We start from the raw sequence: 17,951 nt of genomic DNA, 5'->3' as shown, positions 1-17,951 counted from the left end.
CTTCAGAAAAAGTACTATTAAATTAGTGCTATTGTAGGTCAAAATTGTAGTAGTGATCACATAATCACCGTTTAGCATGACTTTGAAAGAAATCAAATAAGGAAGCTATTTCTCTCACTATCTTTGCCATTCATTTTGTAGGTACATTATTCAGCTCTTTTTTTACTTTTGGACTATGTTATGGGCCTAGGCCTGGGCCTCTCCTTACAATGATTCCACAACAAGGTACTGTCAGTTCTTGGAAAAGGTTATGAAGATTGCATATGCATAGAGTTAGTGGCATGTGGCTACAACAGCCACATGTCCTTGACATATTAAGGTGGTAGCTCTTATTTTCTTATGAGATGTTCAAAGTACAATTACTCTGTATCTAAACATTTATGCAGATCTTGCAGATATAATTATTTGGAACATGCATGATGAATCCATATCCATTCATATAGAATTAGAGTTTTTTATTTTTCTTTCTTTTTTTCAATTATAAAAAGGGACTTGAATCTGAGTTGAAATCAAGTATATAAAAGTTGGTACAGCTTAAAAATGCAACTCAAGTTGGATACAATTTTTTTTAAGTGCAGAAAAATGAAAAATTGTGAATCAATACTTAACATGATTTATATGTAAATTTTGTACATTTTATTTCACACAAAAATGATCACAAATTAAATGAGTTGAACCATACATACTATATATGCATGGTTAAGTTCAGCTCATTTATTTGATAAACTCATTTATGAACGATATTAGTCCAAGAGGTGTTACCACATTAAAGAGTTTGATATTATAATTTTAAAAGATAAACTCTAAAAAAAATTCATCACTTTTAATTAATACTACTATTATTTTCGATCACTTTTTATAAAAGACATAATTTAATTCATATAAACTAATTTGTAATAAAAATAGTTTAGGTAAACTTGTACATAAAAAAAAATTGTAAATAAGTTGTTTATTCAAACAAATCCAAAGTTGCGCCAAATAAAATATTCAAGCTATAAAGTCAATAACTGCTACTATTAATTATTGTAAAAGAAAAGTTAGTTTAGTTGATATAAAGTTGATTCATACCTTACAGTGTGATGATGTTAATTTCAATTTTGTTGTCGGCGTGAAAACCTTGAAAACTAAAAGGACATCTTATGTGTATAACTAAGTTGAGTTCGAACCCTGAACATCTATTTTTTCCGGCTTACTATAGTAACTATACTAGCTATAGCTAGTACATGATAATAGTGCCTTGGTAAGAATAGCTCTTAGGTAGTAGTGAATACATCCTAAAGCATTTTTCCTCTTGGCTCTTTGCTTGCAAGGATGCGTGTAAGGTGTAATATAGCTGATGGATAATTTTCGCAAGTGAACGAATTACCACGTAGTAATAAAAATATCGATCCACAGGGATTGTGTGATTAAACTAGTCTAATAGTGTTCATAAACATTATGCAAGAAATACACATAAATTGGGGGTATGTTGAGTGATGAATTGTTAGAAAACGTGCTTTGATATAATGGAAAAGCGAGGTAGAATCATCGGAATCACCTAGTCTATAGCTAAACCACATGCAATCTACTATATCATAGGAATCTACTCAAATGTTCACAACTGGATCAACAAATTAGTGAATCGCAATCTCTTGTCAAAATCCACTCTATTCGTTGTCGATACTCCCCCGATCTCTCGGGCGGAAGCTACCTACAACGAATGATATGAAAGCGCGTCGATCGTTCGCTACACTCTATGTCTCAATCTCTCGACCGGAAACACTCGAGTGCTCAATGCAATTCAGTTCAGAAATTAAATCAATACTCTCGCACGTGACTTAACTCGAAATCATTACAACACTAATGAAGGATTATAAAGCATTAAGAATAGATTTGCATTGAGTAAACACATGAACAGAGTACATTCTTACATATAGCAGATCACATTGATTCATCTACATCCTAGACTATCCTAGATCCTACCTCCAAAAGAAGCTTAGCTCCTCATGTTGCTTCGTTCGCGTCCTCGCTTCAACTTCATGGCTTGAGAATCCATGCTATTGAGGTGCTCGGAGCTTTCCTATGGAGTCCTTGATCTGGATCTTGATGCTTCCAAAATCAGAGAATAGATGAATATTGCAGAATTTTCCCACCCCTTAACAGAAAAATGCAGAATCCTTATATAGTGATCGCGACCACGCCGCGCGTCAGATCTATCACGCCGCGCGTGGTTGCAATTTCTTCAACGACGCCGAGCGTGTAACGGTATCACGCGGCGCGTGATCCAATCTGAGGTCTCTGATCTTCAGCTCTGCCATCTTCACGCCGCGCGTGATAGCTCCACGCCCCTGGCGTAGTTGTTCCTCTTCTCTTCACGCCGCGCGTGGTCAAGTGCTACGCCGCGCGTGATCAAGTCAGAGAGCAATCCAATTCCTGAACAAAGCTTCACGCCGCGCGTGGTCAGGTATCACGCCGCGCGTGATCAAAGTGAAAACTTGGCTCCCTGTGATCTCCATCACGCGGCGCGTGATGGGCTACGCCCCCAGCGTAGTGAAAATCTGCAATTTTTCCTGTTTTCTTGCAAAACAAGTAATCAAGCTTATGATTAGATTTCTCTTATATTTATTGCTTAAAACCTACTAAAATGCATTTAATGTTGCTAAAATAGGCATGGATTAGAGAGTGTGACGATCCGTCATCACAACCCCAAACTTAAACCTTTCCTTGTCCTCAAGGAAACAACTTTTACCTCAAGCTTTTGTGTCAAGACCTTGGCATTTTCCTTAAATTCACTCGAATCATACATACGTGAGAATCACCTGATGATCAATGATCCACCTGCAAACAATGCTCAATTGCACAATCGTTCCCGCAAGACATTTTCAAGTAATTCACACTTTTCAACCAAGGCTCTAAGATCCCATCACACTTCTCACATACACTCTTCAGTTTTGGTAATTCACTCAAATCAACACATCAATGCAAGTCAACAATAATTTTGCAAGTAGTCTAAGAATTCATTCGGTTCACTTTATGCACACACTTTAGAGGTCTTTAAGGGTTATAACGTGGCTTGGCTAGGGTGGATGGTGACATTTTGGGATAAGTAGTAGAAAAACTTGGAGTTAGATCTCCCTAAGGTCAAAAATTCATAAACCAAACCCCTTCTTCTTTTGAACTATAGTGGACTAGAGAACTTTTCCAATTCAACAAGTAAAGTTTTGTAATACTTTTGAAATCAAGGCTATCACTTCTTTTTGTACTTCTTTTCCAATATTTCTTTTCTTACTATTTTTTTTTTTATGTTTCATCATTTTTTTTATTTTTTCATACTTTTCTTCTTTCTTTTTTTTATGACTAAAGCCTTGCAACATTTTTGAAATTTTTGAAATCAAAACTTTGTATAAGTTCTCTAGGACCCTCACCCCAAACTTTATTTGTTGCTAATTCCAAAGAGCAACCCCAAACTTAGTGGTGAGCAATGCGCATCAACCACTAATTAGGTGCCTAACCTCCAAGAAAGTCATTCATTTTTTCATCAAAATTTTCTTAAGGTTGTGCAAAATAACATTTTCTTTTTCAGCTCAAATTGGTTAAGCAAAGGATAATTATATGTAAGGGTGGATAGAAAAGCTCAAAGGTACCAAGGAACATGCCTCGTGTGTGCTACAAAAGTACCAATCAAATAAAAAGATGACAAGCAAAATCGAGAGACAATACATGAGTGGATATCACACATAGAAGAAAAATGAGTGTTTGGCTCGATACCTCACGGTTGGGTCGAATCCAAGAACCGGTCAAAAAGTGTGCGTTCCTTTCCTTTGCCTCTTGATCACATGAGTGCAACAAGCTATTGCACTGCAAGTTTCACAAATTACACACGGAGAAAATCATGCAATTGATACTCAAGTAACTAGAAGGAACATGCCAAAATATCGAAACAAATTCTAAAGGTAAAAATCATTCCACAATCAAACAAGACAAAGATTCAAATTCAGAGTTTAAAGTACATTCATCCAGCCAATTCAAAGGAACATCAAACAATTATTCATAAAGTAGCATAAGAGTGAAAGGGAAGAAAGGACCGTAAACTCATGGGTTGCCTCCCATGAAGCGCTTCTTTCTCGTCATTAGCTTGACGCTTCATCATCACAAGTTAGGGAGGATACTTCAACTTTGATTCAACCCGGCTCCTCTTGTTCTCTTCATTCAAAGGAGCAATATTAATATCAATAGGTAATGATTTCACACTTCCCGAATCACTCTTGAGATCTTCCCCTTTGGTCTTCAAATTGGTTCTTTCCTTCTTACTAGACCGTGATGGAGATTTCTTAGAGCCTTTCCTCACCGAAGCTTTCAATGTTGAAGTGGAAGACTTTTGAGGATTGACAACCGGATCGGGCTCTTCTTCTTTGGCCATCTTGTGCAAACAATAGATAGGAACCACACCATCCAAGTCCCATCCTAGGTCGTCATTCACTTTCTCCGCTTCTTTTAACAAGTAATTCTCTTCTAGTGGAGTGAGCAAATCACTTATGATCATGGGTTTCCTAGGGTCGCCACCCAAAAACACATACTTCCATTTAGGAGGAAGTTCTTTCAATTCCAGTGGCTTTTTTATCGCCTTTGACTCTTCCTCCTCCTCTAGGGGGTTATCCAAGTTTTGAAGAAAAATTTCAATCTCATGATCCCACTCTTCTTCTTTATCATCTTTTACCACTTCCTCTAGCACTTCCACTTTGAAACATTTGGATACCACTCCACAAACTTCAAGGTCTTGGTTCTTGACCCTCTTCATCCTAGGATAAGGCATTCTAGCGTATGGTGAAGGAACTTGAAACTTGGGGTCCTTCACAAGAGGTTTCTTGCCTTTCTTGGCACTAGACTCATTCTCCACTCCCTTTTCAGCTTCACCCTCATAAGCTTTTTCCTCCTTATTTTTTTCTTCTTTCTTATTTTCTTTTCTATCTTCAACTACACCATCCCTCATCTTTTCAACTACACCATTTTTACTCTCATCCTTCTTAGGATTCTCCACTACTTCCGGTGATGAAACTTCTATATTCCTCAAATTAATGGAATTACAACTTTCGTTACGAGGATCCGGGGTGTTTCCACAAAAACCACTTTGAGTTTGTAGAGAAGAGACTTGCCTTGCTAGTTGACCCATTTGGTTTTCGAGATGTTTGATGGAGGCTTCATGACGTTCGCTTGACACTTCTTGGTTTGCCTTCATCACCTCAAAATTGCTTTGCGTCATCTTCATGGCTAAGATAAGAGTATCTTCAAAAGATTCAAGGTGATCTTCATAATGTTGATCTTGAGGAAATGCTTGATTCGGATTAGCTCCATAAGAACAATTCATGTGATTCTTCACTCCAAGATTGTAGGTGTTAAAATGAGGATTATTTTGAAAGGTTGCTTGCACCATACATTGAGCTTCTAGTTGTTTGGTAATGATTTGTAGAAACACATTATGGAACTTGCAACTAGTTAAAAGTGCCTCTTGATTGTATGACTCAAACATGTCTTCCTTCCGCTTTACGATTTGCTCGTGCTGCTTTCTCAATTTCAGGATCGAAATCCAGCTCAATTAGACCTGTCCTTCGCATGCACAAGGAAACACACAAGTAGAACGCTCCCGACAGAAAAAATACAAAAACAGAAAAATTAAAGAAAACACAGAAAATATAAACACTATTGCCTTGTCGAATCAATCACAATCCCCGGCAACGGCGCCAAAAACTTGATGGATAATTTTCGCAAGTGAACGAATTACCACGTAGTAATAAAAATATCGATCCACAGGGATTGTGTGATTAAACTAGTCTAATAGTGTTCATAAACATTATGCAAGAAATACACATAAATTGGGGGTATGTTGAGTGATGAATTGTTAGAAAACGTGCTTTGATATAATGGAAAAGCGAGGTAGAATCATCGGAATCACCTAGTCTATAGCTAAACCACATGCAATCTACTATATCATAGGAATCTACTCAAATGTTCACAACTGGATCAACAAATTAGTGAATCGCAATCTCTTGTCAAAATCCACTCTATTCGTTGTCGATACTCCCCCGATCTCTCGGGCGGAAGCTACCTACAACGAATGATATGAAAGCGCGTCGATCGTTCGCTACACTCTATGTCTCAATCTCTCGACCGGAAACACTCGAGTGCTCAATGCAATTCAGTTCAGAAATTAAATCAATACTCTCGCACGTGACTTAACTCGAAATCATTACAACACTAATGAAGGATTATAAAGCATTAAGAATAGATTTGCATTGAGTAAACACATGAACAGAGTACATTCTTACATATAGCAGATCACATTGATTCATCTACATCCTAGACTATCCTAGATCCTACCTCCAAAAGAAGCTTAGCTCCTCATGTTGCTTCGTTCGCGTCCTCGCTTCAACTTCATGGCTTGAGAATCCATGCTATTGAGGTGCTCGGAGCTTTCCTATGGAGTCCTTGATCTGGATCTTGATGCTTCCAAAATCAGAGAATAGATGAATATTGCAGAATTTTCCCACACCTTAACAGAAAAATGCAGAATCCTTATATAGTGATCGCGACCACGCCGCGCGTCAGATCTATCACGCCGCGCGTGGTTGCAATTTCTTCAACGACGCCGCGCGTGTAACGGTATCACGCGGCGCGTGATCCAATCTGAGGTCTCTGATCTTCAGCTCTGCCATCTTCACGCCGCGCGTGATAGCTCCACGCCCCCGGCGTAGTTGATCCTCTTCTCTTCACGCCGCGCGTGGTCAAGTGCTACGCCGCGCGTAATCAAGTCAGAGAGCAATCCAATTCCTGAACAAAGCTTCACGCCGCGCGTGGTCAGGTATCACGCCGCGCGTGATCAAAGTGAAAACTTGGCTCCCTGTGATCTCCATCACGCGGCGCGTGATGTGCTACGCCCCCAGCGTAGTGAAAATCAGCAATTTCCTGCAATTTTTCCTGTTTTCTTGCAAAACAAGTAATCAAGCTTATGATTAGATTTCTCTTATATTTATTGCTTAAAACCTACTAAAATGCATTTAATGTTGCTAAAATAGGCATGGATTAGAGAGTGTGACGATCCGTCATCAATAGCTAAAAACTATAGAGTTAAAAGAGGTACTATGGTGGAGTACGAATGAAGGTGGAACCACAAGTCCTTAGGATATGATTTGAATTGCGTCACTAACCTATTCTACGACCCAGTTCATATAAATTTCCTCCTCATACAGTATTAATTTACCCTAAGAAAACAAAAAAGAAATACTGTACTAGTAAGTAACTTCCGTCTATTAGAGACAAAAAATGATCGAGTAGGGGAGTTATGTCATGTCTCATGTGCATGTCAATTACTATTATTATCAAATGGGATTCGAATATTCTCTTTTAGGTGTCACTTATCTCCAACTTGCCTTGCGTTCTACTAGCTTCATCGATGAGGACATTCATATTCTTATCACTCATAATACAAACCGATTTTAAAAACAACTGAGAACAAATATAGCAACATAGTGTTAGTGTATAGCTAATCCACATTCAAACTAAGAACAAATTCATCAAAATTGTTTATCCACTAATTGAAATCTGGTATTGTATAGGTTAAAGGCCAAAGTGTACTAGTATTAGTTATCTTTTGATAATGCTTTTCCACATTAATTTCTCCTTCATGCGGGAAAAATTTAACATATGATCACATATACTACAGATGTGAATCGTCGGGTGTAGTCAGCACCTATAACTGCATGTAGTTAGAGCGATGTCAGTTGTCCGACTTTGATCACATAATCAAATGGCCGAAAGCTGCAGTTAATTGCACAAAATCCATTTATCATATACTACTACTCCACACTATAATTTACTATTGATTTGCACACTACTAGCATGCCATAATTGGAACACTCTGTCCCACCAATAAGCTTTGTTATTTATCTAAGGTACTTTCTATTCTAATTTAAGTGTCTTTATTAATTGAATAAACTTTTGCTTTATTAAAAAAAGGCCACAGCTAAATCTCAAAAAAACTTTACCAATATTCTCCTCAGAAGAAAACAAAACGAAAGCTCTCTAAGCAGGAAGAATGATGAATTTTGCATGTGAGATGGAATCTTAAATTAGGCACAACAAACAGTCATAGGACCTTTTGGCATCAGAATTTTGAGTCATAGATAGACAGTTACATATAATCAATATATGTTGCCATGATGCATGATTAACTTATGTATGTATCCTGTTTGTTGGCACAAATCTCGACAATACCACTTCAAGTTTCAACAATTAATTGATAAACTCACAATAACAAAAAGGCATTGCATGTGCTTAATTATAAGTATGTGCTTAATATTATTATTTGATGTACTAAACCCACCATACCATGACCTACTTAGTTCAACTTTTATTGGTAGTACCTTTGTCAGAGCACAAGGGTCTTTTTTCTTCTTCATTTTTTTTATAAAAAAAAATTGCATTTTTTAAAGTTATCAAATTCATTGGATTCAACTTCAAATTTTTCTTTTTCCTTTTGCTTTTCTTTTTTCAGTGTACATTTTTCTCATTTAATCAATGCACGATAAAAGTATAAATGCACATTTTTTGTTGGTATTATAAACACAATTTAATCAAGGCAAAACTACAACATTTTGACATGTTAGTAGTTGATAGTAATTTATAATAAAATTGACAGAATTAGGTTGAACCATCACAATACAACAGTGAATCTAACTTCTAAAATAACATTTTTGTTTGCAAATTGGAATTGGGCCTGGTAATGGGGGCCCATGTGTGGTCCTACAATAATAAGAAAACTATGCATGCATGAAAGAACAATTATAGTAATCAAGATGAAATTGATTTGGAATTTTGAACTTTACCAAAAATCTCAATAAAAAATACACACCATCGATCTCATGCAATTCAGTGTGCTTTTAAGTGTACATTGGGGAGTGATTTTGCATTATACTACTACCTGGGAAAATGAAAATCACATTACTTGGAATGGAAAAACCGTTTAGTTTGTTGCTGCCCATGGATTAGTTTTGAGGACTAATGGTGTGGTCTTCCAAGAGATGCCATTTCCAAGAATCTCAATGAAAACAATGCAAGTCCATGGAGAAAATCAAAGCATTAATATTATGCATTATGCTTATGATTTGGTGACAACAGAATCTAGTAATTGTCTATCATCAATGAATCTAAATATCTAATCCGTCTAATTCAATTACTACATATTACAGGAGTAATTTATAAGTCTCAATTTTGTTAAAAAAAAAAAAAAATGTATTCCGGGGCCGGCCTAAGGACCAAGCCATCCAAGCAAGAGTTTTGACTCTAAAAAAAGTAAAATATTTAGGAAAAAACTAACATGTGTCCTTAAAACAATTGTTACTTGTTAGTGTACTAGTATAGAAAGTAATATTGTATTGAAAATTGTGAATTTTATCTCTTTAGAAGTCAAAAGTTGTTTTGTTCAAGATATAATTACTATTTGAAGTATCTTTATTTAGCAAGGAAAAAATGCCTCATACAAATGATGAATTGAATAGTTTAAAGGCCAATAATTAAAGAAGGTTATAGTAAAAAAAAAAAAAAGGCCTCTCATAAAAACTCAACCATAGAAAAAAGTTAATAACTTTTTTTTATTTGATCGACTCTCTTTTGTATGAGAACTCCATCATCCATCTCATTTCTTTTAATAAAAATATTATTATTATTAGAATATATAAAAGTCTCTTTTCAGAGTTTGCTTTAGGGCCTCATATTATGTTGGGCCGGCCCTGAATGTATCAATTGTTCTGGGTACTCTATACTATTTTCGATTTTAAATATAAGAAAAAAATAATTCAAATTCATCGAATAAAGCATAAAAAAAGGTTTTATAATATGGATACATATTTTATTTAATAAGCTTTTTCCGATACAACTTTGTTTTATGTTGTACCTTTTCATTCATAGTCACATAAATGAAATATGGACTAGGATCGATAAGCTTAAAAAATGAATTATTTCTTATATAAATAATTAGATATACTACTAAATGATCACTAAATCACACACTATGGCACTGGTTGGTTGGTAAGTTTAATAAGCTATGTTGAATAACCTAGCTTATAGTTTATTGGACTAGCTTATAAGCTTGTTTGATAAAAATATGAAGTGTTTGGTAACGAACTTCTCTAACTAGCTTATAGTTTTTTCATTTTATTCCATATTTATCCTTGTTAGTTTTATTTATTTATTTATTTTAAAATTATGTAATAAATACCCACTAACACTTAACAAAAAAAAAAAACAACTACCAACTATATACTTTTATGTCATTTTGTACTTACAAAATTTAAATTTGCCAAACACTTTCATTTTATTCTACTAGTTTTTCAGCTTTAAGCTACCAGCTATCAGCTATAAGCTAACTTTTTAACTATAAATTAGCTTATCAGCCATTAGCTAGCTTATTTTTACTAGCCTATATAGATGGCGACGCAACATACCGGAGACGATACAATGCAACCGACAAAAACTTTCCGTCATCATAATCATATTGCTATATATAGTTTGGATTTGGATCCGTGTAATTATACTGTATGGAGTTACCCACCTCAGAGTCGTGTGATGTTGGCTATCTCAAACGTTTTAGATGAGTTTGTAAATCAAAGGGAACCAACCAAAACGAAACCACTGTACATAAACTGTATCGAATTTTTTTAGTCAAAAAATAAAATTAATATTATATGTTTAAATTTGGATACCAATAGAGACTCAAAAAAAATCCTACAAATCTTTAACACCGACACTAAGCTCTGCCTTCTCTCTTTGTTTACAACCTAGCCACCACCTTCCTCCATCCCTTCACATCCAAATACATCTAATATTTTACGAATCTTAAAAGTAAAATTTTACTTATAATATTTGCAGTACGGTGCCTAAAACTTCCCCCATGCTTTTTTCCTTCAATTATTTCCTCTATACTATACTGTACTGTATAAATGTAGCCAGGGGAAAGGGAAACTTGCTCTGAGACTGATCCAAGAGAATAGTTACTAGCTCCTTCGATCAATGCGGCACTACTACTGCTAGTCTCCAAAGCCATTGCTGTCGTTGTCATTACATACGGCATCATAAAATAGAGGATGGTGAAAGTGAACTCACCATATAGTAAATGGACACAGTGACAGAACATTAATTGGGCTTAATTAGTTTATTGGTCCTTAAAGATATTTTAGATTTCACAATGGTCCATTAAAGAAAAAATTGTCTGAATTGATCCCTTAAAGAAAAGAAAAAAAAACTCGGATTAGTCCCTTAAAGACATATATGTTTGCCAAATTTTAACTCCAAATATAACAAAAAATTCTAATGGTTAAAATTTTAAAAATTAATAAGGTTTTTAGTGGACCACTTAAACTTAATGACATCCACAATTCAGTCAACTAAAACTTACATTTTTTGTAAAAAAATTACGGAAATGACCAATGTGAGAAACGGATGTGTCTTTAAGGGATCAATCCGAAACTTTTTTCTTTAAAGAACCATTGTGAAACCTAAAATATATTTAAGGGACCAATAGACTGATTAAGCCTTAAATAATGTTATGGTATCCCTCCCTTCACAATTTATAAGCAAAATTGTTCTTCCCAAATTATAAGTAAATAAAATTAATTTTTATTATTTTCAAGGTACAGAAGGTCATTTAATTTACCTATCTTTTCTTTTTCTGATAATCAAAGATCAATAAATACAATATATATGATTTTTTTTCCTTATAATTTAGGACAGATGAAGTATAATTTTTTGAGATAAAAAATATATTTGAACGATGTAAAACAATTTATATTTTGTAAGGTGATCCATTTCACTCATTTTTTATATAAAATGAAGGAAAATGTTAATATATGCTTTAATTTAAGAGCACATGTCAAGTAATAAAAAGTGAAAAATTTATATTGTAAAGTGTGTATTTAAATTCTTAAAAATGTCCAGGAAATATTAACTTTTGTAATAAACATTTTCTATTTTTTAAGATTGTTAACATGTGCACTTTTTTTTTTAACAAACTAGAACACATGTTAACACGATCATAGTACGAAAGATTAAATCATTTTTATTTGAAATCGGTGTAAAATGATTTATTTTCATTATAGGAAAAAGAATATAAAACAGGAAAAGTCGTAAAATAATAAAAAAACATATAGTATGAGGATATTTTTTTTATGAGGTGAAGAGCATATAAACATTAAGAGATAAAGTAGGCTTTGCTCCCATCATGTTGCTGTATGTTTCAAACGAACATGATAAATTTCAAATTCTCAAGATGCGGAAGCTTATGGCTTAAAAGAGACACTCATCAGATTGGATAAGTCGAGCGTCAATTGAAGTTGATATGTAAGCATGTTGTTGATAATAAACGCTTACATGTCAGGCTTTGTCTAACATGCACCACTTGATTAACTGGTGCATGGTGCACAAGTCTTCGATAATTTTATAACGAATACGAATTTTATAAAATTCACCGTTGGATAGAAAGTTTATATCGTTTAGATCATTCATAAATTTTTTTGAAAATCATTTGATATGTTATTGAGATCCATCAAGATTAACGGTATTCAATAAAAATCCATAAATTGTTAATTTTGACGGGTCTCAATAACATATGGATGATCTATACAATATAAACTTTCAATCCAACGATAAATTTTATAAAATTCGTATTCGTTATAATATTTTTAATGACTTGTGCATGGTGTACAACTTGAGTCACTTGTACGGCATAGACTTTGCTATCACGCACGAACCAAAGTCATAAACGCTTGTTAGTTGTCAGCTATAAATAACCCCACTTCTGGAAACAGTATGCAAACAGAACTTCTCCCAACACAGTCACGGACAACATGGAAATATAAAATATAAAATGTTATTTTTCCTTAAAAAGGATCAAGATAACAAAGAAAGATAATGCATCTTAAACTCAACTAATATTTGTTCATATTCTTTTTTTCGGGTATAAATTTAAAATCTCATAAAATATGAATATCAATAATATTTACTACATTGTTCATAGATAAAAAGATATAAAGTTATTATAAAATAAAAGAAAGATAAAAGAGGTAAAGTTATATTTTTATTCTTTATATTAATTTGATGTTTCACTTTAAACTTTTAATTTTTTCTTGCATAAAAAAACACACTAATTATCAACAAAAATAAATAATTTTTCTAATTATATATACGTAAGATAATTACAATTGAATGAAAGACAAACGGACAACAAGTTGCGTCGCTAACCTTTTTGGACACCACATTGATATGTACGACTTTTTGAACTCTTTGCAAATGGTATTAACACATGTTGATTGTCAGAACGCGCTCTCTCATATTTGGCCACTTTGCTTGAAGTAATTTTTAGGGTTGTCTGTTCTATAGTAAAATCTTCAGTCGTCAATCCCACTGTGGGAAAACTCCAGTCAAGTCAACACATGCATGTTTTCCTCCTACCCACCCGTACAACAAAACATCGACTGACCTCAATGTAAACCTCTCACATCTAGTGGGACAGTCAAGAAGTTCACACGTATCTCTTTTTTCACAGATACTCCGAGCGCTTAAAAACATCCAAAAGGAAATCCAGAACAATGACATGTTTTTATTTGAAGCTCGGAAGCTCTCGACAATGAACTACGTGCTCCCTAAATCTATCTAGACACGCAAACATGACATACCTCATCATCAGAGAATAAAGAAATCATCAGGCAATATTTGAGGACAGTGCGATACTCTACCGATGACATATACTGACCTAATCCCTTGATTGAAATAACCGGAAGAAAATTTTAAGCATGAACTATACAAACATCCAAAAACTGCTTTCCGATAGTCAATTGAAAGGTAACTTTCGTGTCCTTAACATCCAAATAATTTGAAACACTAAAATAAAACAAAAATTCAAGAGAGCAAAATGAAATTTAAAATGAAATTGAGGGTAAATTCGTAATTCGGGATAAAAAAACGAACATCGAAATTTGAAACTGAAAGTGTGTAAGAAGCATTAAATGTAAAATTGCAATTATACCGAAAATAAAAAGCTTTAATTATTTATATTTCCATATATAACAATTAATTGTTTTAAAAGAAGGAAAAAAAAAGTACAAAGGGTTGCAAAATTCTACAGTTCATCTGTAGATTACACTTTTCTACTGCAGGGAAAAGTTCAGAGGGCACATCTTACCCAGGATATGGCTATCACCCAGATTTCACTCATTATCTTTCATAATTCCAATATTACCCTTATCATTCCCATATTTTTACATAACAGAACAAGCATTTGGATTCTCATCACTGAACATCTGTGGAGGGTAAGCTTGACTAGGATTATAATAAAATTCCATACTTGGTGGATTATAATAATGATATTCATTTCTCTTAAATTCCACCACCTTGGTTTCTTCTGCAGCATCACTTGATTTTCCATCTCCCTCTGCAGCAGCTGCAGCGGCTTCTTTCTTTTCCTCTCCTTCACCACTCCCTTTCTTTTCCTTTTCATTTTCATCAGTTTTTTTCTCTTCTTCTTTGGTTTCTTTTGCTTCCTCTTTTTTCTCTGCCTCTTGTTTCACTATCACTGCTTGTTTTCCAGTTCTCTTGTAAACATATTCAACTAATTTATCAGTTTCAAACACTCCTTTCACTGTCACTAGTGAGTTCTTCAGATCCGGTTCTGCTGATTCCACTCCTGCATAATTATAATATAAACTTTTGGTTTTAATTTTTAAAATGAGATTTTGATTGTGGACCACTTTCAAATATATTTAATTTAATTAAGTTGAATATTTTATAATAAGGTCTTAATAAGAGAATCATAGTGCAAAGATGATATTGACATGTTAAATTAATTTGAATTGTATAATGAAGAATATAACTGACAAATTCCTGAATGGATGGGACCTTAGACTTGAATGAAATAAAAAGTTCAAATCAAATCTGAATTGAAAAAACAACATACCTTTGATTTTCTCAATGCGTCTCTTGATTTCTTGTGAACAAGCTTCACAATGCATGTGAACTTTCAGAATCACTATGCTAATCTTAGGCTGCACCATAAAATAAAATTATAAACTGATTCATCACAGATTCAGAGAAATCTAAAATGGAAAAAATAAAATAAAAAAAATGAACCTCTTCTTTCTTCTCTTCTTCTGGTTTAGGCTTTTCTTTCTCTTCAGGTTTTTTCTCATCTTCTGAAGGTGGTTTTGGGATCGGAGAAAGAAGTTCAACTTGTCTATGACTCTTCCTCTGTACTCTTTCTAGAACCTTCAATGGATCCGCTTTTTCTCCTTTAACAACAACTTTGTGAGATTTGCAATCTGTAACAATATCTTCAACACCTGAAATTGATGAACCACTTAGAATGAATAAAAAAATGGTAAAGAAAAGTGAGATTATTTATTTTATTTACCTGGAAATCCTTTGAGTGAACGACGAACTTTGCGAGCACAACCTTCACAATGCATGAAAACTTTTAGCACGATTTCTGGAGGCGGTGGTGGCGGAGTTTGTTCCTTAGATTCCTCCGGCTTTTTCTCTTCGGTGGGTTTGTCAGCTTCTTTCTTCGGTTCCTCTGTTTTAGGTTCCTCTGTTTTTTTCTCCTCTACTTTGGTTTCCTCTGTTTTCTTTTCTTCCTATTCATAACAAATTAGAACAAAATCAATATTATAAAAATGAAGAAGAAGAAGAAGAAGAAGAAGAAGAAGAAAGAAGTTATTGAAGAAAACCAAACCTCTCCCATTGGTTTAGTGTGAGTGACTGACTCAAAGGTTTGAAGTTGATGAGATTATAGAGACAGAGTTTCTGTGGAGATAAGCAATGTTCTGCGGCTATTTTTTTGCCTTAAAGTTTCGGTGTTTTTAATGTATGAAGTGTAGTGTGTGTTGTGATGTGTGTGACTTCTTTTCTTTTTCTCATCTTATACTTCGTAATTTTCAAAATTAATTATAAAGTTGACCATTTGATGTTTTTGTAAAATCTTAAAAATAAATAAAAAATATAATGAGATAAATCAAGTTTTTTTTTTGTTATAATGGAACAAGTAATGATCGAACCTAAAATTTCATGCATCTTATCTAAAATTTTCACCCCTCGACCAAATGTAGTGGCTTACAATATATATATATATATATATATATTAAAATTTTCATTCATATATCGTTGGTAATGCTCCTCTTCTGTTCCGACGAATGGGAGGAGGGTTGTGTACATGCAGGGGCTCCGACGCTCAAGTTATAGTGTGATTGTGAAACAAGGTTTTCAAAGAAGGTTAGAATGTACATGACTCATTTGTATGAGAGGAGTATATATATTCCCCAACGCTGAGACAATGTCGTTGATGGACATGTTTAATGCCACTAATGATCATCGGAAAACGGCTGAAGAGCCATGATAAACAGTAAATCCTCATCATTTTTATGTCGGATGTTATGATGCACTACGCATCTCGTCCGTTGATTGGAGTCGCGTCTTCATGGACCGATCCATTGTTGGGTACTGCTCGACGGTCAAAGAAGAGGACATATGCATTTTTAACTTTTTTAGAAGTATTTTTACCCATGCACAAATGATTTATGCACAAATTTAGACGTACACATAAATTTATAAAATTAAAAGAAAATTAAAATAATCACATCAATCAATATCACTTTAATTATTTTCTCTTTAATTTTTTATTTTTGTTGTAAATATGGGTAAGATAAAATTATTTGGATTTTTATTTTCGGTACAAAAATTATTTGGGTTTGTGCCCACATTAGAATTTCTCACATTTTTAACATTTATACTTCGGTCACCACATATATCTATTCTAACAATTTTATCATTTTTTTAATATTTTATCATTTTTATTGGACCATACGATTTGAAGCCACTCATTCTATCATCATCAACAATACGTGGCAAACATTAAGAGGCACGTGCAACCGAGGACGTTCTTGCTTAAGACACATGGAATAGAAGAACATGTTACGTAATGTATGTACATGCTTACAGTTACAACTGCATTATTACCACAATTTACCATTACTATTATCGTAAATTTACTACATTTTACGGTAGTTTGGGCATTTCATATGCATTGACGACTTTGGGTGTTTTGAGAGTCTCTAGAATAATCTATTCTGCGGCATCACTCTCTGCTCTTTCCACCTAGTATTGCTTCAATTTAACGGAACAAATTTAATCAATTACTCGTAAGTTCCGATCATTAACAAATTTGACTAGTCCATCGAGTACTCACGGTGTCTGTTCGGTAAAAATAAGCTATAAACTAATTGATAGCCAAAAAATTAGTTAATTTTAATTGAAGTATTTAGTAAAATTAGTTTTTCAAGTAACTGATAAGTATAAAATAATATAAAAGTACATTTATATTTAATTTTATTTTTAAAAAATATATTTATACACATTTTTAACTACAAATTATTTTAAATATTTAATTTATTTATAATTAAGTTTGAAAATTATAAATGTGATATATGGAATTATTTCAGAGTTGTTTAACTAAAAGTGTTTAAATTTATTATCAAATTTTCATATTTTTAATGGAAAATTTTATGGTTTTATTTAACATGGTAAATATGTAAAAAGAAAAATAATAAATATTGATCTACATTCAAAAAAATTCCGTTGAAAAAAATTGAACAAGGGCAAGCGGTTACGGTATGTTCCTATCGTGGGTAGTTTAATTTTTATTTTTTTAAATAAAAATAATTAAAACTAATTTATAAGCTCAGACAGTATAAGCTCATTATAAAAGCTTGTTACCAAACACCTCTAACAAGCTTATAAGCTAGTCCAATAAACTATAATCTAACTTATTGGACTTACCAAACACACTCATGGTTACATATTTGATATTAACTACCATATCATCCGTTCCTGGAGTTCTTAACTACTCCCTCGTTCCAAATTATAAGGGAAAAAACATT

At 33.6% G+C, this 17,951-nt stretch overlaps 1 protein-coding gene across 1 annotated transcript; it reads right to left on the bottom strand.

The window, feature by feature from the left end:
- Positions 1–14,044: 14,044 nt before the first annotated feature.
- LOC123915995 (heavy metal-associated isoprenylated plant protein 7-like) lies at positions 14,045–15,948 on the bottom strand. The gene is made up of 5 exons (XM_045967310.1): positions 15,752–15,948; positions 15,431–15,653; positions 15,151–15,359; positions 14,978–15,065; positions 14,045–14,707 (listed from the first exon to the last, which is right to left on the bottom strand). Exons 1-5 carry the CDS (start codon positions 15,758–15,760, stop codon positions 14,283–14,285), a joined length of 954 nt encoding a protein of 317 aa, XP_045823266.1. The 5' UTR covers positions 15,761–15,948; the 3' UTR covers positions 14,045–14,282.
- Positions 15,949–17,951: the final 2,003 nt, after the last annotated feature.

The sequence above is a fragment of the Trifolium pratense genome, linkage group LG3 (assembly GCF_020283565.1).
Source record: "Trifolium pratense cultivar HEN17-A07 linkage group LG3, ARS_RC_1.1, whole genome shotgun sequence".
Lineage (NCBI taxonomy): Eukaryota > Viridiplantae > Streptophyta > Magnoliopsida > Fabales > Fabaceae > Trifolium > Trifolium pratense.
Note: the sequence above shows the minus strand (reverse complement) of the source record. Positions and strands in the feature narration are given on the sequence as shown.